The 20,969-nt window shown below is 57.2% G+C and overlaps 2 protein-coding genes across 4 annotated transcripts in view; one reads left to right on the top strand and one right to left on the bottom strand.

The window, feature by feature from the left end:
- The window catches only part of AMFR (autocrine motility factor receptor), a 43,805-nt gene extending 38,607 nt beyond the window's left edge, over positions 1 to 5,198 (top strand). The window contains exons 13-14 of the mRNA XM_043599228.1: positions 2,737 to 2,921; positions 3,569 to 5,198. Coding sequence (XP_043455163.1) covers positions 2,737 to 2,921; positions 3,569 to 3,716 — 333 coding nt within the window. The 3' untranslated portion in view covers positions 3,717 to 5,198. The remainder of the gene's footprint in view (positions 1 to 2,736; positions 2,922 to 3,568) is intronic.
- Positions 5,199 to 7,713: 2,515 nt separating this feature from the next.
- GNAO1 (G protein subunit alpha o1) overlaps positions 7,714 to 20,969 on the bottom strand; it is a 172,465-nt gene continuing 159,209 nt past the window's right edge. The window contains exons 7-9 of one of the 3 annotated variants that reach the window (XM_043599231.1): positions 13,446 to 13,599; positions 10,063 to 10,278; positions 7,714 to 9,050 (exon numbers count right to left, since the gene is read on the bottom strand). In XM_043599231.1, coding sequence (XP_043455166.1) covers positions 10,091 to 10,278; positions 13,446 to 13,599 — 342 coding nt within the window. In that variant the 3' untranslated portion in view covers positions 7,714 to 9,050; positions 10,063 to 10,090. Of the gene's footprint in view, positions 10,279 to 13,445; positions 13,600 to 16,625; positions 20,402 to 20,969 lie in introns of those variants that run through there. The other 2 variants (XM_043599229.1, XM_043599230.1) reach the window with 2 other exon arrangements.

Raw genomic sequence — 20,969 nt, 5'->3', positions numbered from 1 at the left:
CTTGGGACCTGGAGGAGAATGGAGTCATGCTGTCCCTGGGCCAGCCCTGCCATCTTGACCTTGAGCAGTAGCCCTAGGTGGGGCACGGGGAAGCTGGGCACAGGCAGGACTCTGGGTGATCGGACTCATCGGAACCCAGACAGGGGCTGACTGGGGCTCGGCTCTCTCGAGCTGAAATCGTTGAAGTCTTCTCCCCAACACCTCCCTTGGCCAACTCAGCGTTTCCAAGTGCTTCCGTGCACTTCATGCCAACGAGACCCTCTGAGTGGTGTATGGGTGGGGAGGAGTGTGGTTATCTTGGGAGCCAGATTGGCCTGGATATCCACTTAGGTGAGTCGAGGTGGCCATCCCTTCCAAAGGCAGCTCCTCTGTCTGGTCTCCAGGGCAGAGGCCCCCCCCTCCCCCATGCTCTTAGTCCCCCACCGTGGGGGTTCTGGTTCACACCCTTTGTCTGTAATTCCCATTTGCTTAATCAATTACCACACTTTCCAGAAACTTTCTTGAGACTGGAGAATACCCCAGACAACCCCGTCTTTGTGCTTCTGTGCTTGTGACGTGGGGTTTCCCACACACGGGGCCGGGGGCTGACGCTGGTGCTGCCTTGTCCAGCGGTGTTGCTCAGGGTGACGCTGCTCTTCCTGAAGCAGCTGCTTTGATGGGTGAGTGACATGGAAGCTGCTTTCACCTCGTACCTCGTGTGCTTTTCTCTGCAAACAGGAAGCTCTAGAAACTAAGACTCTCTCAGATCCTGTTGCTGAGTTAAATTTTTCACACCCAAATCCATATTTGGATTGTGCAGCGTTTGTAAAGTGGTACCTGGCTTCTGGAGAAGGAATTCAGTTTTGCGTTCCCGGGTTTTTGGATAGCAGGCCCAGCTTAGATTTGAGTGCTGGGCTGGCTGGGGGCCCCTCGGGGTGGAGCACGTTCACTTTCTGCCCTGATCTTTACCTCTGTTTTTATAGTTAGTGGGAAGATTTCTGAACTTTTTGTAGCACAGTGAAGGGAAAGTACTTACTTCACAAGGAACGCGCTCTATAGTGTTTCCAGTCATTCCCAAGTAAGAAGTTCCTGGATAACAGTCCGTTCAGTAAAACCTCCATGTAGCACAAGCGTGGCACTGGCTGTGCTGGTTGGTACCGAATGCGGTCTGTCCCCGGCCTGAGCTCAGGCCTGCTTGGAAGCCAGCAGAACTGGGGGTGCGCATCCGTTTCCTTCCTTCATCTCCCCCATTTGCCAGCTGCTCTTTCTACCTCCTCCAGGGTCGGGCTCAGGAGGAGGGCGGGTTAGGACAGGCCACGTGACCCCACCATCCCGTGTGTGTGCATGTGCTACATGTGTGAGCGTATCACAGTTGTTACCTGGCCCATCTCCCTGTCCCAGCTAGCGGCAGAAGCCTCAGCTGTCCTTCCTCAGAACTTGGGCAGGCCTTTTCTGACCATCCCTCCCTTCATGGAGACCGTATCACCCTCCAGGCGGTCCTTTGGGCCGGGTCTGTTTCAACAACCTCAGGCTGGTTCCCTCCAGCATCTGTGGCCGCCCCGAAGGACACACAGTGGGGCCTTACCGTCGGTGGAAGTTGGACTCGCTCCCCTTTTTTTATCTGCCACAAGCAGGTGTCTTTCTCTTCGACTCCTTGCGTGTGTTAGTCACCGCCAGTCCCCGGGGGCCCCCAAACTCTAGGGAATAGGAGTTTGGACACATGGTTGTCTTGAAGTCTCCTCATTCATTTGACTGAAGGCAGGGAAGGGTGGTGAGGTCGCGTAACAAGTGCCACACGCCAAGAAATCTTACAAATGTGCCAGTCTCTCAGCCTCTTCCACCTCAACACTCTTGTCACCTAGAGGTGGGTGCTAGGCTGACACTGGCCAACCTGGGTCTGTCTGGTAGCAGGAACATCAATGTTCAGGCACTGGCCTAAGTGTGTGGGGCGCCTGGGCATTGCCGTAGTGTTCAGAACTTTAGCCAAAACCGAGAGAGTCCCATTTTAATATCCTGTTACACAAAGAGTCTTGTGATCTTATATCGGTTTTTAAAAAGATCCTTAGAAGTTACCCTTTTTAGGGGCACCTGGGTGGTTCAGTCGGTTAGGCATCCGACTTTGGCTCAGGTCATGATCTCACAGTTAACGAGTTCGAGCCCTGCGTCGGGCTCTGTGCGGACAGCTCAGAGCCTGGAGCCTGCTTCAGATTCTGTGTCTCCCTGTCTCTCTACCCCTTCCTGGCTCATTCTGTCTCTCTCTGTCTGTCTTTCTCTCATTTTCTCTCAAAAAGAAATAAACATTAAAAAAAAAATTTACCCTTTTTTATCTGCCTGCCTCTGTTTTCAGAATCAAGTGAGGGTGTAAATTTGTGTAGTAAATGTGATAAGACTTGTTTAAGTTTCAGAGCAATTAGTAGAGTTGAACAAAAAATTCCCAGAATGTAAATCAACTTGGAGTTAACTTTATTGTTTTCTGAGAGTACAGTTTCAAGGTGTCTGTGTTTTTCATACCGGTGATCATCTACAAAAAATTGCACTAATCTTGAACATCTGGTGTGAGTCAGGTGCTGTTCTTAGTGGCGCACAGGCCTCCCAGAGCCCACGCCGGCCATTATTCATACGCGATGGTTCCCCACCTGGCAGCCTGGCTCCCTGTGGGTGCAGAAGAACACTGTTCGGGGCACTCAGGTGGGGCGGGGAGTCCTAGCGGGAGGGCGGCCCGTGCTCACAGAGGCCCCCTGCTTCCTCTGTGCCCAGACTGAGCGTGTGCCCCTAGACCTCAGTCCTCGGCTGGAGGAGGCCTTGGACTTCAGCGAGGTGGAGGCGGAGCCCGGCGAGGGCGAGGACTTTGAGGCCCGGGGGAGCCGCTTCTCCAAGTCTGCGGACGAGAGGCAGCGCATGCTGGTCCAGCGGAAGGATGACCTCCTGCAGCAGGCTCGCAAGTAAGTTGACCCTCCGGCTCTCGCTCGCGCGTGTCTCCGGTCGCAACCCGGTGGCCCGGGGACCCTCGTCGCGTCAGGCCCACGTCCTGCCTTTTTAAACAGATTCCAACATTGAAAAGCCATTCAAAACGTTCAGACTCCAAACCTCTCTTGGAAAAGCAAAGGGTCCGGACCTGACCGGTGTCCCCCAGTGAGCTCCCGTGGACGCCTTTGGCCACACCTGCACGGAGCGCACACGTGCCCGTGTGTCCTGAGCCCTCGGCGGTGCTTCTGCTTCTCCGAACTCTCGAGGGGAGCACTCTAATTGCATCCACGTGAGAGGCAGGGCTGGAGGAACAGGCCCAGAGAGGCCGACCCGGCCCGGTGTCCGCTCCCAGGCCGCCCTCCTGGCCACTGGGCCTGCCAATGGAGGTGTGGGGTGGCCCTGTGGTGGCCGGTGGAGATGGGGGGGCCAGACAGCCGCTTGACGGGCCTCCTCCCCGATGCAGGGAGCCTCTGCCCCTCTGTCCGGGGACGGGTGTCTTTTCCACGGGCTGGTGCCAAGTGACCGCAGGAAGGTGCCCGGGAAGCTGTGTGTTTCTGCGTATGTGTGTGTGTGTGTCCCAGAGCATCCCTCGTCCCTCACGCGAGGCCTTTGGGTTTTGTAGGCGTTTCCTGAACAGAAGTTCTGAAGTCGACTCGGCCTCGGAGCGCTGCCCCTCGGCAGAAGGCACAGCCTCTGACCCCGTGACCCTGCGTCGGAGGATGCTGGCCGCGGCCGCCGAACGGAGGCTCCAGAAGCAGCAGACGTCCTAGCGCTTCCTCGCCGTCCGCCGCTGCCGCCTCCGAGCAGCGCGCCGCCACAGAGGCCCGGCCCCGCTTCTGCCGCCGCCGGAGGAGGGGTCGGCTGCGCTGCCGCTGTATAAAGCATGTGGTCTTAATAGTGTTTGGACAGCTGACAAACTTAATCCTTTTTTGTAATACTTTCTATGTGACATTTCTCTTCCCGTTAGAAACACTGCACATTTTAACTCTAGGCATGATCTCTTCTGGCGTCGACCGGACTTCTTAGGGGGCGGGGCAGCCTAGAGGAAGAGGGCAGCCAGGAAACCCTGAAGCAGGCTGCTCCGACTACTGGGTTACTGCTGCTTGTGGAGGTCACAGCAGACGCTGGTGTCTTTAGCCCCAAGTCTGGCAGGAAGGTGAGAGGGGGGCCAGGATTCATAAAAAGCCGCGCGGAGATGTGCAGCGTGAGCCCGACTCCACCGCCGGGTGGTTTCTGTCGTCAAGCTGCTGTTCTCGCTTGGGCGGCATTCAGAACGCTACGGAGGCCAGACGAGCGGGGCCAGAGCCCTGGGTTGGCGGGGGCATCTCGGAAAAGTGACTCCTGATTTGCTATGTAGAGCAGAGGAGGGGAAAGCCTGGGGCTGCGGAGCGTGAGGAGGTGACCTGTTGTGTCCCAGGACATCGGGGACTGACTGTCGAGCTCCAGTCTGAAGTTGGCTTTGTTTCCGTGACCACTGGTGCTCCTGCGGCTCACAAGTACCTCTGAGAGTCTGTCCCCACTCTGTGTTCCAGACCTGGGGAAGGCCAGCCCCGAAAGGACTGAGCAGCAAAGCTTTGGTTTATGGTTCTAGTTCCTTGGTCAAGTCAGTTAGGCAATGCCAGGGGCTGTGGGTTTGGTCCTTTATAGAAAAGGAGAGCCTTACAAACTGAGCAAGTCACTGTTAGAGGGCTTTCTTGAAGACGTAAGAGATCTTTTTTATCTTTCTTCCCCAGAGCCCTTCATTTTCATGACTTTGCTCCTGTTGGTTTAATTAAACATAGAAAGGTAAGATGCTGAATCCATCTGCCTCGGAGCGGACCCAGGTCCTGAACCTGTTCAAATTCTTCCCACATTTAACTTTCAGGATTTGAAACACGCAATCGTAGGCTACATAGTTCAGTTTTATGTTCTGTTGGATTTTTTTTTTTTTTTTTTTTTTTTTTTATGTTTGAAAGCATAGTTTTATGGTAGTCCTTCGGGGAAGAATCCAGTATTATCTAAAATGATTGGCTAAGTTAAATGTATTTTACATAACTGAACGTTTTCGGAATGTTGAAACGTAATTGGAGAGAACAATGGGTAAATGTTTAGGCCGAGATAATTTATTTGAATAAATCTTTCAAAAGCCTTACCTTGAAATGCTGTTAGTAAATTTCTGTGATTTTTAAAAAAAAAAAAAGGTTTTGTTTTGCTGAGAGCATAGCTATTTGTTTTTATTGTAAAACAATAATAATAATAAAAAGCAAACTCTTCTAGTGTGCTGTGTGTGGCTGGACGCTAAGGCAGTTTTCATCAGAGGTGCCAAAGTTAGACCGCACTTTGATTCTCTGTGTACCGTTTTTGGAGAGTTTTTCCCATCCTTACACCTTGCAGGTGGCACACATTAACGATGACCCTAATTCCACGTGTTCTTAGTTGGAGACGTGTGGAAGGAGAGAATGGTTGAGACACGGTAGAGGGTCCTAGGACCTTGGAATATAGCAACATGACCGTGATCAAGGCGGAGACCTGCCTTCCATAGCTTAAAATGACCCAAGAAGAGCAGTCCTAAATTCACCCATAGGTTTTGCAATTGGACAGCAAAGGATCCTGGGCCCCGTACAGTCTCTCGGTTTTTGTCGCTTCTTGGGGGCATCTGGGACAGATGCTAAGGGCGGTGGTGGGAGGCCAGGCCAGGGTCTTGTTACATTGGGTGGGGTCCCGTCCCCAGCCCATTATATCTTCCGTGTCCTGGCTGTCCCCGGGCTCAGGGCGCCTGCCCTGTGCTCAGCCACCCTCGTTTGGAGCTGAGGGCAGGCTGCTGGTTCAGGCTTGTCGGCTGAGAACAAGGCGCCTGACCGGGCGGTGTGGTGAGCGCTGGTTGGGTTGCCCTTGCCCTCTGCCCTCTTCTGCCCTCTCTGGGCTCTTCTGCAAGTGGTCTGTGTTGCTCCCTCCATTGTCCTGCGGGCCTTGTTTTGTTGACATCTTAGTTTCTCCTCAGTAGCCCCCCGCTCCCGAAGTTTGAGGCTCATCCAAACCACGGAACAGTGGTCCTTGTGAATGTCTTGTGCGGCTATAAATCCGAGGTGTCCAGGTGGCTGCTTGGACCCAATTTCCCTCCCACTGGAGCGGTATAGACAATGTGTGCTCTCTTATCTTTAGCCAGCAGATGTCCCCTCGGGGGTGGAAAGCAAGCCGAGCGCTGAAGTGGGGAGCCAGGCCCTGCTGCCGAGCTTGTCCAGGAGTAACCGCCCGCCTGCGTGGAAGGCCCTTCATCACCTGGAAGCCTCTGTCTCTCATCTCATCGCCCCTGCTCCTGTTAGGTTAGAAGTGGTTCCAACCCGACTGCACATTAGAAACACTCCTGGAGCTTCTAGAAGCCGTGATGCAGGAGTTCTGCCTCCATGTTCCTTGTTCTAATTGAATTGGTCTTTCCCTGCACTCTTTGCCCCCGAATGCTTCCTGACTTCCATTTTAAGGGAGATAAGGCAAAGATACCTGTTGGTTTTACCTACAAAACTCACTCGAAAGTTAGGAAAGAACACTAGAAGATGGCCCGTTTTTAGGGGAAATTCAGGTAGAGAAAGTCCTGGTGTCCTTTGACTTCCGTCTCTGTCCTGGTTTGCCCCCTCGACCGGTGTCCTGTCAGGTTTGTGGCCACGATGGCAACCTTGCCGTGACGGAAGATGGTGGTGGGCAGCCCCCTGCGGATAGGTCGGGGGTGAGGGTTGCGGGTGGAAAAAGCACTGGAAGGGAGGCTCGGCCCCGGCGGAGGAAGGCCTAGGGTGCCCGATCAGTTCTTGCACACAGCCTCTTGTGAGTCCAGGCTGTCTGCAGCAGGCCTGTCCTGTCACCCCCACTAAATCTGAAACACCCTTTGGGGTGCCAGCAAGAGCGCCTCCCTGGCTGGCAACTGCCATTTGTTGGTGCGTGGAGAGGAGTCCGACGAGCTGACCTCTTCCCGGCCCTCCCGTCTCCCTGGATGGCTGTAGCACCACCGACTGCTTGGCTGACAAGCGATCCTTGTGTGGACACCACACAGGGGCTCTGCTGGGCTGTGTCCCCTCTAGGTCGCGGCCTCGAGCACTTGGCTGGTTATTCCAGCAAAAACCTGGTAAGCTTAGGGGAGAGGTGGTGGGGCCTGCAGCCTGGAGGAGAGGAGAATCAGGCTCCCGGTGCCAGGCTGTGTGGACCTCAGGCACCCTGTGCGATTCACCTGCGGTGGGTGCCCCGTATCCGGGCACAGGAGGGGAGATTTTTAAAGATGTCTGAGTGGATGGGTGTGGCCCCTCGGGTGCAGAAGGCCCAGGCAACTTGGCCTCATTCTTAGGACCACCCACCCCCCCTGTTGCAGAACCACTGGTTCAGAAGAAACAAGTTCCTGTCTTGGCGGGAGGTTTGGGATTACCTGCCATTCCATTTATTTCCCCCACCATTTATTTCCCATTTCAGCCCTCAATTCCACCCTCCTCCCGAACCAGCTGGGTGAGGAGGAGCCGGGGCCAGGAGGAAGAGGGCATCCACAGGTGGGCATGGCCGATCGCTGGGCCCTCCTTGCTCCCAGGTGGCTGTGCTCAGCTGGCTCCCCTTGGTGGCCGCACTGAGGGGGGAGGTGGATATGGAGAAGGTCTGGGTTTTGGGGGGGGGAGGGAGGGGTGATGGGGGTGGGGAGAAGGTCCTTATCTGGTACCTATAGCCCTACCCACCAGCCTCCCCAGTGTCTGTGGCCCAGTCAAACCCTTCCTTCCCCTCCTGTCAGAATGAAGCCCGAGGGTGAGAGACTCAGAATACAGACAAACATTCTCTTTATTGAGCTACACATGAATTTTCCATTAGTCAGAGAAGTAGACTGGCAGTGTGTAAGATATCACAGAAACCTCACCGATTGGGAATAGAAAGGCTTAGAAAGACCCGTGGGCTTTTTTTTTTTTTTTTTCTTTTTTCCTTTTTTTTCAAGTTTTTTTTTTTTCCATATTTTTGATTTTTTTGTGTGTTTTGTCTTTTCACCTCCTCTTTATCTGAAATGGCCGTGACTGGTCTTCTTCAGCAAATAGTAAGTCTTAAAAGTGACACCGTGAAGAGGTTTGGGGTTTGGATACTAGTCAAAGTAGAAATGACATAGGACTGATCATGAAAACTGGCTTTCGTGTAAACACTACATTCCACCTGTTTTTAAAATTTTTTTTTGTTTTTTTCCATCTCATGGTATTTAAAAATTTTTTTTTGTTTGTTTTTGTTCTTTTTATCTGCAGCACAAACATCCCCACATGAGAAGGAGCGGACACAGGTCACTGGAACAAAGGAAAAGGCGGAGAGGGGCGCACACACAAAGGGAACATCCCTCTGAGAGACTGAGAAGCAAAAGTGTCAGAGGAAAAAAAAAATCCACAACCCCGTTTCCCAGACTATGAGAGCTGAGCCGGTATGTGATACATCGTGCTCTTTGGGACACAAATAAAAACAAAAATGGAAACGATAACGAAAAATCATAAAGGGAATCTGTAGAAAGGAGGTTGTGGGAAAATTGTTGTCTGTAAGGGCTCTATTTATATACGTTTGTTCGGTACTCTTTGGCAGCTACCGGCCAGTCAGAGCTGTGCTTTTCCTATGCAAACCTGGAGGGAGCAGGTGGTGGGCAGGGCATGGGGGTGGGGGGCACCCTGGGAAGCGCCACCTGAACACGCTCCCCTGGGACCCAAGCCCCCAGGAGGGGTGGCTCTGCGGGTGCACTGGGGGCCCCTCTATGCTGGGGATAGAGGTGGCAGGCAGGGGTAGGGGGGGCGCGGTGCAGGTGCAGATGTGTATGCTGCTTTATTTCCAAAAAAAGAAAAGAAAAGAAAAAAAAGACAAATATGGATGAAATGGTGAGTTTTCCTTTTTCCTTTTTTTTTTTTTAAGCTACAAAGCACATGAGAAATGTTCTTTTCTTTTTTCCTTTCAAATTCTAAATGTAAAGACTCAACTAAAACCAGATTCTACAGCATTCTACAGAAATACACAGCCGTCAGTCACTCTGGGGTCGTAGGTTGGACAGGGGCTTGATACAGAAAGGCTGTGTCTTACAAAGGCCAAAAGGTCATGCTACCAGGAGATCAACGTCAACAGCAAAGAGTCCGTGAAGCAGTCTGTAGAGAGAGAGATAAGGGGGTCCAGTCTGACCATTTTCTTTGATTTTAAAAACCAACCAACCAACCAAAACAAAAACAAAAACCCTAGAATGCTTTTTAATAATGTTGGGGTAGGGCAAGACAGGGCCACATTGCAGCAGGTATTAAGAACCCCAAGGAAGCCCAGCCCAGGCCCAGGCCCCCTGGGAGGCCTTACCCCGCAGGCTTCTGACTCAGGTCAGGCCTCCATATCGGGCCATCCCCTGCTCCCTTCTCAAGGGGGCTGGCTTGAGAAGGAGAGCCCTTCTCAAGGGGGCTGGCTTCAACTCTGCAGGCAAATTTCAGCCATGGTTTCAGTGTCCCCTCCCCTCAGCTGCTTCTAGAAAGCAGGCCAAGTCTCCCATTCTCCGACTCTCTCGCCTTGTTAATATGAATAAAGAAAACTCAGGAGACGGTGGGTTGGTCGGAGCAATGATTCTTCTAAATTCTTGAGATTAACAACCACCGCCACCCAAAAGAGAAGCATCCTTAGTTTTTCTGTTGTTGGGAGTATAGGGTAGGGAGATGCCTAGGGCGTTGGCCATTTTTTGAAGGGCTTTGGAATTTGCCCAGGAGCAGGACAGAACTGAGAACGCAGCCTCAGCGGGTGGAAGCAGAGAAGCCAGACTAATGGCAGGCCTTTCTCTGCCCTCCCCCTGCTCACAGAAATGGGTCTCAGAGTAAAATCACATGGCTGTTCTGGAAAGGGATGGACCCCCATCACGACGTGTGTGCGAGAGCGTGTGCACGCTTTAACGTGCCTGTTCACGTGCTGTCCCAGAAAACCCCTGATGGTCTATGGGATGGTGGTCAGTTCTGTCCGAAGCTCGCTCTAATACAAACTAAAAAGAATTTTTAATATATATCTGTATATATATAAGGTCTTGTTATACCTTTTTAAAGTTTATTTACCAACTTGCATTTGTTAGTGGGGTGTGTGTGTGTGTGTGTGTGTGTACGCGCAAGCTTTTCTGAGTGCCGGAATCATTACCAAATAGGTTGCTATACAGGACAAGAGGTCAGTACAAGCCGCAGCCCCGGAGGTTGTTGGCAATGATGATGTCGGTGACAGCGTCGAATACCACCTGGATATTATTCGTGTCTGTGGCACAAGTCATGTGACAATAAATTTCTTTGTTGGGTGAGCGGTTTTTGCTTTCAAATTGTGCTTGGATGTAGGCGGCCGCGTCCTCATAGGTGTTGGGGCCTGCAACAAGACAGAACAGGGCAGGGGCCCCAGTGAGTGACGCGGTGGTGCAGGCTGGGATCACAGGCAGAGAAGTGGGTCACGGGTTGTCCAGGAAGCAGGACGAGACGGGGTCCTTACCCCAAGGCGTGGCCGTGTTTTACATTAAAGACCACGTCAGCTTAGCGTTCGCCTGGCTCTTGCCTTATTAAGGCCGTTTACTGGATGTACCCAGGAGCCCTGTGGAGGCGAGGGCCACAGGTCACCTCTTTGGCTTTCTGGATGAGCACACCGAGGCTGGGGCCCTGGGGCTGACAGTCACAACACTCAACCCGTGATCTAAACCAGTCCCGCTACTTCTGACCAACAAGACAGTGAAGTCTGATAGAAGAGCTCCCTGAAGGGTGGTGACCCGGGGCTCCCGGGGTCCTGGCCGTGCCTCCTTTCTCCAGGGCTTTCTCTCCGGAGAGGCGTCCTGGTGGGGCTGGGATGTGGGAACAGTGGTATCCCCTGGGTGGGAAGTTTAAGGGGGCTTGCGGTGTGTAACTGGGCCTCACTGCCCTCCACAGTCCCTTGGCCATCCCCTTGATCCTGGCTGGGGCCTGGCAGGGATTTCTGTGGGTAATGTAAGGACAGTTGTCCATCCAGCTACAACCCAAACCTTTGTGGCTCCACCCTGTAGACAACTTTGAATTATCACGAAACGTGGACCAACACCGAACTGCCTAAAACCCGTTTAAGGAAGATGCCCCACTTTCATCAGTGCAGCCAGGATCTGGCCAGCACGGAAATGATCTGATCTTATTTTGAGGGTGTGGGATGAGACCCTCCCCTCCCACCTTGGTCTGCCCTGCCCCATTCTCCAGCTGGGGGGTGTGCGCCGCAGGGGCGGACCGGGCCTTGGGAGTCCTGTGGCCAGATTAGCAAATAGGAGGGGTCAGAGGTAAGGGGCTGGGGATGTCTGGGATGTGGGGGTCAGGGCAGAGACCGCTCTTCAACCCCACTATCGGCAGGGCACCAAAGGCAAAAGGCGCGGCTGTAGCAAAGACATCAAGTTAGTGAACACAGCACCAGGGTGGACCCCATCAGCACCGATGGAGGTGAGAACCCCCAAGGGGCCCCGTCCAGATGGGGGGGATGCCCAGCTGTGGCTTCGTAGCATCTGCTGAGATGGCACCTCGCACAGTCCGGCCGTCCCTTCGAGCCTGCCTCGGACACGCAGCCCCCACCAGCCCCCCCCCCCCTTCCGGCTTGTCCCACAGGCCTTGGCAGTTCATGGCACCGCTGCATCATTGACCATTTGTCATCCATCATGGTGGTGTGTGAACTCAAACTGGATTCTCTGGAGGCCCTGGAAAACTCAGATGTTTCTGGATTCCAGAGGCTGACTTTCTTCTGGGGGCACCGAGAGCCCCGTGCTCCGCAGCACCAAGACTGACCACTCTTCGGACCATGTCCCAGGTTGGGGTCCCACAGGGCGGGCCCCTGGGGATGAGGGAGGGTCTTAGGGTTGTGCCTGCCCCCTGAGAAGGTGGCACTGGCCTGAGAAGGCCTGCTGGGGCTTGTGGCTACCAAGCCCCTCTCCGGTCACCACAACTTTCTAAAGACCCGAATCGGTCCCGACGGACCTTAAGCTGAGGCTGCGAGAGACTGGCCAGACTGGCCACAGGCAGGGCCCCCCTCGGCCCGGGCCCTTCCGGTTCGTCCCATGTCCGCCCCCCAGACTCCCTCTAGCCTCCGCGACCGCTTCCCCCTCTCTTGGTTTTCATCCTCTGAGTAACACTACTGACAGTGGCAAGTGGGCTTGGCGCCCAGCTCCGCTCCATCTATCCGCATGGCCGCCCTCGGCGCTAGGCGTTCTTGTTACCCGCTGTGGTGCCCAGATGAAAGGCGGGGTACAGGTGGTCAACCTGCCCACAGCTGCGGGCGGTCTGGCCCCAGGAGCTGCTGGGGACTCAGCCTGCACCCCGCCTACGGGGGACTGTGCTGCAGACGTCTGTCAGACGGAGCCCACACCCCTTCCTTCCCCAGGCACCCTGGGCTGGGCCCCTGCAGGTTCCCAAGCAGTGTGGGGTATCAGTGAGGAGACGGGCTGTGCTCCGAACAAGCTGATGGGCCCTCCTCCCCACGCAAGAGTGAGCTGACTCTTCCTCACAGTAGAGATGGATGGAGGGGCCGCATTCATCTCTTCTGGAATCTGGCTGGGTTCGGGGACCCGGATAGCCCTGGGAGCCGAGTCGATGCCCCTATCTCTCTCCAGGGTCGTCAGTTCGTGCGTTCCTGGCTGAGCCAACTTGTGACACATCCTCCTCTGTCGCCACCCCAGGGGCCCCTGGAAGCTTCCCAGTCCCCGGAGGGATGGTATGCCATCAGCACCGATCCGGCCCTTAGCAGCGGCCCAGAGCTTGGCGAGAGACAGCCGGACACCTCCCCACCCCTTCAGAAAGAGCTTCTTCGTGGGGATCTGTGATGCCTCCTCCTGGGAGCCCCAAGAGAGGGAAGGTGCGTTCCCCAGAGAAGGCGGAAGAAGGCAGGCAGGGATGGAGGCGGCTTGCAGAGAGCAGGAGTGCTTTGATTTGGGGAAAGGGCCAGGGGCGTAGGAAGAGGGTGATGGCAGCTATGGGGGAGGGGACGGAGAGGGGGACGGGTGTGGTGGGTGAGGGGTGGAAGGACCTGGCTGGGCACAGTGCACCCAAGCAGGTAGGGGCTGAAAAGCAGCCCGGGCTCCCTCCCAGACCACGAGTTCACCCTTTCTAATTCGTGGCAAGGTGCTGTGTGGCCCAGTAGCCTCCCAGCACAGGGGCAAGGGGAGGCCACCGGTGAGACTGGGGAAGGCAGGAGAGCTTTCCTAGAGGGTGAGCACAAGACGTAAGGGGAAGCCTGTGGTCCTGTCCTGCCTCCTGATTCCTGTCAAGTCGCTCTCGAGTCACTTGATGGCAACACAAATGGGTCAGGTGGGTCCATTTCCCACCACGCCCAGGGCTGTGTCCCGGGAAGAGCCAAACAGGCCCCCACCCTGCGGGGTTTCTCTGCACCCCTGCCTGACTGGGGCAGAGGTGCCCACGTGCCAGGACCGGTGGGGGCTGGCCAGGCAGCCTGTCCCCGAGCCCACGGGGCAGCCGGGCTCTGGTTCGTGGCTCTGGAAGAGCCCAGGTCCCTGGTGGAGGCGGGACCTCCCCGACACCCACCTGTGTATTCAGGAAAGCAGATGGTCAAAGGTGACTTCTTGATCTTCTCACCAAAGAGATCTTTCTTGTTGAGGAAGAGAATGATGGAGGTATCGATGAAGAACTTGTTGTTACAGATGGAGTCGAAGAGCATGAGAGACTCGTGCATGCGGTTCTGTAGCCCCAGCGGGGGTAAAGAGAGCCAGACAGACAGTGGGAGGGACAGACATGGAGACAGGGAAAGAGAAGAAGAGAGTTAGGTTTGAGAGAGAAGAACAGGGCTGCCCAGCAGCTCAGGTGGGGCTCCTGTGCCCCCACGGCTCCTCCGAAGGCGACAGTAGTCCCGTGACCCGTCACAGCACAGGGCTGCTCAGTTCGGCGTTCAGGGCACCCGACACCATCATTTCGGGGCTAATGGCAGAGACCGGGCTGGGAGCAGCCGTGGCTCCCCGGGTGGGGCCGAGGACAGGGCGACGTGGACTCTCCCCATCGCACGGTCCCCCGCCACGGAAGGGTCTGCCTGCGTGGGTGGGAGTGTGTTGGTCGGGGGAGGCGGTGCTGACTGGGGCCCGAGAGCAGGGCTTCGGCACTTCCCGTCCAGGTGTTTCCTCTGGGGCCCAATCTGTGGGTGGAGACGGTGACTCTCCACCCCTCCTGTGGATGGAGGGGAGGTCATGCCAGGCTCCTGCCAGCATCCTCGGGGGCCATCTCTCTGGGGAGATGCTCCTGCCCGGGCTGCTTCCTGGGAGGCTTCTGGGGGACCACACTTCCTCTGGCCGGGGCAAACTCAGCCATGTCTGACCCTGCAAGCAGTTTGAAGCAATGCAGACACAAAGGACTGCCTTGCACACAGAAGTCCATTTAGCAAGCGAGTGACCACCGTGGGCACTCCAAATGAAGCAGAACCTGAGGGGGAATAGCCTTTTGCCCCGGGCAAGCACTGACTTGTGCTGCGCAGGACCGGGCACACAGACTTGGGTCATGTTTCTTGGGAATGCAGGGGAGCACGTCTCTCTGTGAGCAAAACCATTTCTGCGCGGGAAGGTGGTTCCTCCGTGAAACGTACCTTCCCAAGGAAAGGGACAGTCACTCATTTTCCCCTCGGACCCTGTCCCAGCCCTGGAAGCTTATCCATCCCACACTCAGCTCCATGGGTAACTCCAGGCTACACTGTCCCTCTGTCGTTAGACTGAAACAGGTCATTGCGGAGAGGTGGTGTGGGCATCACTGGGCATTATTCCGTGGGGGAGGAACCCATCCCCGGGGCCTCGCAAGCAGTAAGAGCTGAGTGAGCTTCTGGCTCATTCACCATGGCCACCTTCCTCTATCAGAGCAGAAGGCGGTGAGGAAGACGGCGGAGTGGCCACCGCTGCTCCCCGGGCCCCACTCTGCCAGAACCCAGCCCAGCACATCACCTGCCTCGTGTTATTTAGCCTCATCAAGCATGAGGGGACATTGAGACGTGACAGAGCTGGGGCCCGGAAGAGCGGAGACGTGTACCTGGCTCTGGGCCAGATCCAGAGCTTACGAAACGCAATGGTTCGTCCGGCCAGTATGAGCAGTCTACGGCCTCTAGAGGAATAGACAGGAAGAGGGCCACGACCAGCTCTGTGCACCTCCGGCCGCTCTCCCATGACCGCGTTATTACACCGATGGCCTGTGAGAGTCTCAGCCCCAAACCCTGTGCCGACGGCTAAGGCCAGTCGCTGGAACAAGTTCTCCGCTGCCCCTCGGGAGCCTGCAGCCGACTGGCATGGTTGTACTACCCACTCTGGGAGCTGCAGTGAACGGCCTTGTCCTTCTCTTTGCTGGACCAGTAAACAGCTATGACCTTGTTAGCCTCCTGGCCCCAACCAGCACATTCCATTCTCAGCCCCCCCAAAGTTGGCCTGTCACGTGCACCGTTGCACTCAGGGGTGCTGGCGCCACGGGGCCCGTTCAGAGGAGGATGGGCGGAGGTCGCGTGAACGGAAGCTCCCTGCTGAGGGCTGGGAACACTCAGGCCCGATGTGTCACCTCTGAGGGCAGAGCAGGGATGCTCCACGACCCAAGGACTCAATAGGAAAATGCCTCCTACCACACACAGCCGCCTGGTCCCACAGCTGCTCAACCAAGAGCCACAAGCCCGCAGCCAGAGGCCAGTCCCCAGGCCCATTGCACAACAGACCGTCCCGAGCATTGTTTTGGTCTTCAGACACCGGAGGATGTGATGGGGACGTATGCTGGAGGACTCCCAGGACCAGAAGGGATTCCCAGGGTGAACTGAACCGAGGAGGGACTGCATCCGCTTAGCACATGGGCCCCCGAGCTTAGGTTCGCAGAAGTGCAGGCCAGCCGCTTGGGCCCCACAGCTCCACGAGCCTGAGGCTCAGCCCTTCCGCAGCCTCTGCCCAGGGCTGCAGAGTGTGTGCGTATACACCTGCTCTGCCCAGCAGCACCGACCGGATTTGCCTCTGCTGGGCTGCTACGGGGCGGTAGGAACAGCCAGCTCGAGTCCTGCTCTCTGCGAGCTCACAGTCTAGTTGAGGGGACAGGGCACACGCACTGAAAAGGTCTGTGGTCTGGAGAGGCGCCGCGCACAGTCGGACCCGGTTTTGCGGGGAGGGTCTCGCGGTGAGCCTTGGAAGAGGGCTGATCCAGGAGACTCAGGGAGAGCAGTGGGGAGGGGAGGCGCCGGCACTGAGCCCCCCTCCCCACGCACACGCCCGACTGCCATCCCTCTGCACGCTGACTGGAACCCCGCACCGAGCCAGGAGCCCTGCCTGTCCTCCCCAGCTTCCCTGGAGAAAACAGATGCTGCAGTACACGCAAAGTGGAGACAGCACCGCTGGGGGAAAGAGAAAGAAGCCAGAGATCACAGCCAGGCAACAGCCACCCACTCCTGTCCGCGGTCACCTTCCTGTCTCCCCCCACCAGAAGCCACAGGAAAGCTCTGTCCGCCCGGCTGCCGCGTCCCCCAGGGCAGCGGTGTGGCCAGCACCAAGCACACTGGGACGGGAAGGTGGGCTCACGACAATCCCAAGAGGTCGGCGGGGTCAGGCCGGTTGCCCGGAAACCTTCTGTCCTCCAGTCGAGAGTGCCCCCTGTGCCGGGCGGCCCACAGTCCTGGCCCTGGGATCGGGCCTGTGCAGGGCACGAGGACATGTGTCATGTGGGTGTACCTGGGGGAAGCTCCTTGGGCCCTGACACAACACACCACACTTGCACTAGAAAAAGCTGGCACTTTTTATTAACGGCAGGTGACTAATAAATACATTACGGTAGCCAATAAATTATTACAATAACTAGAGATTTATTAAATCAACAAGTCACTCTTCTTACAAAATTACAGTTAATACGGGGTGGGCAGCGCTGGCAGGGATGGGAGGGGGGACCGCTGTACGCAGAGGGACAGCAGCACCCGGACTCACCCCTGCCTGGGTAGGGGCGGGTGGGGAGGAGGCAGGAGATGAACAGGAGTGAGTGAGGCCAGGTCGGGGGTGGGGGGGCAAGAAGGGAGGCAGGGGGCAGGAAAAACTTGCAGAATCAACCCCTGGGGGATGACTGTACATGCCCTCGCTCTCAGTGGGGGCCCTGCCTTGCGGGGCTCATGCTGGCGGGAGGGAAGGCCTGGCTGGGGGGGTCCTGGGCTGCCCTGCTGGGGTTCCGTGTGGGGAGGTCCCCCGCCGCTGCTGCCCGCCCTGGGGGAGACTCACTGATGCCCAGCACAGTCACGGAGGGCCTGGGTGTCCTGGTTCCCACAGCGGGGTGGGGAGCCGGGCTGGGGGAGAGGTGGCTCTGCTTGGGCTCAGCCACCGCGCCTGGGTAGTCGGCGCACGCGGCTGTGGGCCCTCAGGCTCGGCTGGGGACGGACGGGAGAGGAAGGGCCAGGGCACGTGGCATCTAAGGCCTCCATGGAAGGTGGCCATGGAACTCAGACTGTCACAGCTGATGGCGAGAGACGCAGAGCTGTGCTTTCTCCTCTGGTCGGGGGAGGGGGGCGGGGAGGGTGGAGCCCACGCCCTCAGGCCAGAGGCCACAGGCTCAACTGAGCCCCCACCTGGGCCTCAGGCCCGGCTCCCTCCAGGGAGGCTGGAGAGCCCTGGGGAACCACACACAGTTCTCAGCGGGAAGGCCCAGACTGGGCTTTTGTGAGGGCAATCGGTGCAGGGCACAGAACTTGCCCACAGGCATCTAAATGGCAGGCACACTTTTCATGGGTTTGGCAAAGGCGTCCCTCCTAGAAATCCCGTTTCCCCTCAGCCTGCTAAATTAGATCCATTCATAGAGTTTAAGGCATGGTCCTTTGGGGACACGCACGAAGCCACCATGGATGAGAGACACCACCCCGCCCCCCAGTGCCTGGTCTCTCACTCACAACATCGTCCCCTTACATCCATACCCACGACGGAGCCAGAACTCATCTGTCACCCTCAGTCATCCCTCCCCATGCTGGAGCCACCAGTAACGACGTGGATGGGAGACGCAGTGGACAAGGAGGGAACTTTGTCCCGGATGGCCTCTCCGTGTGGGCTTCCGTTAGACAGCCGAGGACTCCACGGCAGGCTAGGGTGGGACGGCGAGAGCACTGCGGGCAGCAGCAGGGCAGCCCGGGGCACAGAAGGACAGGAAGGCCCCAAGCAACCTGCCCCTCCAGCCTCCTGGTGCCACAGGGGAGGGTGGGGGCAGCTGGCCGATGGAGAACCCTGGGCCCAGAGGGCCAGTGACTTCCACCTCCAGGGCAATGGCCTTAGAGGTGGGGTTGTCCAAGCATGCCTCCTCTTGGTGGCTGCTTTGGAGTCTGGGGTCACGGGGCAGAGTTAGGGGCGCAGCAGATCACTTCCAGGGTGGGGTGATGCCGGGAAAGACCTGCTATGTCTTCACTGTTGGACAAAATGGCCTCACTGGCCTTGGCTGCTCACGGTAGGACACGGAGACTGTTGGTTCTAGGGGTCTGTCCTCTGCCACGACCCAGCACCTGGTGCAAAGTCCAGCACGCAACAAGGCAAGCAAAGCTGAAGTAGGCTTGGGCTGGTGGGGGGGTTGGTCCCTGCAGCCTGGCTGCCCGGTGACTTCCCACAAGGACGGGGGCAGCAGTAAGTGTGCCGGACGAGGGGTGTGGCTTCCCAGTGGCACGCATCCCTGCAGGCATTTGGCACTAGGGAGGATGCCCTGGGTTTCCTGCGCACCACCCAGAGCTCTGTGCCTACCGGAACCAAGAAGCCCAGAGCTGTTGGCACAGGGCTCTTCCTGGCTCTGGGGCAGCCCAGGGGCTGTAGTGGGAGTCCAGGAACAGAGCCCAGAGTGAGGCCGAGAGCACAGAGGGCTCGAGGAAGGGGTCAGAGGCCTCTTAAGGGGCAGCCCTCTTCCCTACCATGGGCACATCTGACTCCTAGGACCGACTGCCAAACAAGCACACAGGGCCTGCCTCGGGTGTTGGCGTGAGCCCGCGGGAGGCTCCTGGGTGTAAGGGAGAGGTATGTTGATTGCCCGAGGCCAGCCAGGGCCTGGGTCACCAAAAGAAGTCACCCCACCCCTTTCTGCTCAGGAATCTCTGCAGCAAAGCCCCTCCAGGGTGTTCTAGGACTCTCTCTCCAGAGAAGTGGGGCGGGGGGTGGGGGAGGTGGGTATGTGTCTGAGCCAGTCTGGGCCCTTCAGGATGGTGGCCCCATCTGTCTTTCCTCCTCTGCCCCTGAGGGCTGACAGGACACCCACAGCTCTGGACAAACTCTGTTTTCTTCACCAAGACAGAAGGAAGCTGTGCTATTGGCTGCAGGGGCCACAACAACACCTCCCCGGGGCCTCCTCAACCTCAGAACACGGTGCCTGAGGGGCCCCCCTGCCTGGCCTTGCTGGTTTGAGCCAGATTCACTGTGAATCTGAGAAGGGAGAGCACGACTGACTACTCACATTCTGGAGCAGTTGCCAGAGACCCAGGTGATGGGAGAAAGTGAACGGGTCATCCTTGAGCCCGCAAGCACTGGGGGTGAGGCCCCATCCTGGTCGACCCCAGAGCTACTTCCCCTCAGCCTCCCCTCCCCTGCCGCCTCCCACCTCCTCCTAGACTTCCTTCCAGGCGCGGGACTCGACCCCTCTGACCATCAACCACGTGCCTTTGCAATAAGTCAGTCTCAGAAGCATTTCCAGACCTACGAGGAGTCAGGGATGGGGGTTCCCCAGAAGGCAATGGGAACCTCCAAAGTGTGCAAGGAGGGATGATGGTCCAGAGAAGAAGGGGCTCGTGCCAGAGGGCCGAGATCCAGGCACAAGGAGGAGGGAGGCACTCGCCGTGGCCTGAGCCATGGGACCCACACGTGGTTGGGCTGGTCCCACCCTGGCTTTTGGTGACGCAGCCGCACTTGACCAGAAAAGACCCCAGGAGAGGCTGAGCAGTGGCTCCCGCGGCCCCCACCCCAGCCAGCACCCTGCCCCAGAGCCACCCCCACACAGGAGGAGACCCTGGGACTTTGAGTATGAGTCACCAAGTGTAGTGCATGCCCATTCTGGGCCAAATGGTGGCCTTGGCCCCCACACCCCTCTCCCCAGGACAGAACTCTCAGAGATAAAGCGGAGGCCAGTGGTGCGGGCACTCGGCACCCCGGCCCAGGCCCTGTGTTACCACGCCTTCTGATGTCTGGGGGAGGGGCGGCTGGCGGAGGGTGTTTCCTCCTCCTTCCTCAGTGCCAGTGGCTGGCGCTTCTTTGTCAAGTGCAGAGAGCGGTCTGAGAGGCGACGGAGCTCTGGTCCTAGGGGTGGGGTGGGGTGGCAGTCCAGGCAGGGAGGCGGGCAGCTGGTCGGTGAGGCTGGGGCTCAGTAGAGGCCACAGCCCCGCAGGTTTTTGGCGATGATGACGTCCGTCACGGCGTCAAAGACAAACTGGATGTTGTTGGTGTCAGTGGCACAGGTGACGTGGGTGTAGATCTCCTTGTGGGCTGACTTGTTCTTGCTCTCGTACTGGGCCTGGATGTAAGCCACGGCCTCTGTGAAGGCACTGGGGCCTGCAGGAGAGACCAGGTGCGGAGCTGGTGAGTCGAGGCCGCCACCAGGGTGTCCATCAGACCCAGGGCCAGGACCTCCCGCTGACAACCCTGAGGGCAAAACCTGATTGGGGGAGGGCAGCCTGACGGCTCAGCTAAGTCAACAGGGGGCCACGCAAACAAGTCGGTGGTCCACGTCCGGTTTGAAATGAAGCAAAAAGACCAGATCTCACTGTGCCTCGTTCCTATTAAGGGTGAGTCCTGTTTCATGACACTTCTGTTTTCCTTTTAAATCTGTCCCCACTGACTCCTGATGCAAATGTTCTTTCTTACCGTGGGTCCTGCTCAGAGAAGGTGGGCCCCTGGCTGATGCACAGCCTGCAGACAGGTCCTCCCCATGTCACCTCCTTTGGCCACTGCCGGAGGTGAGCCACCTGGGCCTCCTCCCTCCTTCTTCTCACCCCTCCCCTTTGTCACAGTCACCACCTGGGATTCACAAGTGCCTGGCTCTGCCACCTTCCTGGGGAGTGCCACATTGCTCTTCCCAGGTGAGCCCGGGAGAAGCACCTGCTGTCTGGGGAGAAGCGGA

Source organism: Prionailurus bengalensis, chromosome E2 (genome assembly GCF_016509475.1).
Source record: "Prionailurus bengalensis isolate Pbe53 chromosome E2, Fcat_Pben_1.1_paternal_pri, whole genome shotgun sequence".
NCBI classification, from domain to species: Eukaryota; Metazoa; Chordata; class Mammalia; order Carnivora; family Felidae; genus Prionailurus; species Prionailurus bengalensis.
The sequence above is the reverse complement of the archived record's forward strand: the minus strand, read 5'-3'. Positions and strand labels throughout refer to the sequence as shown.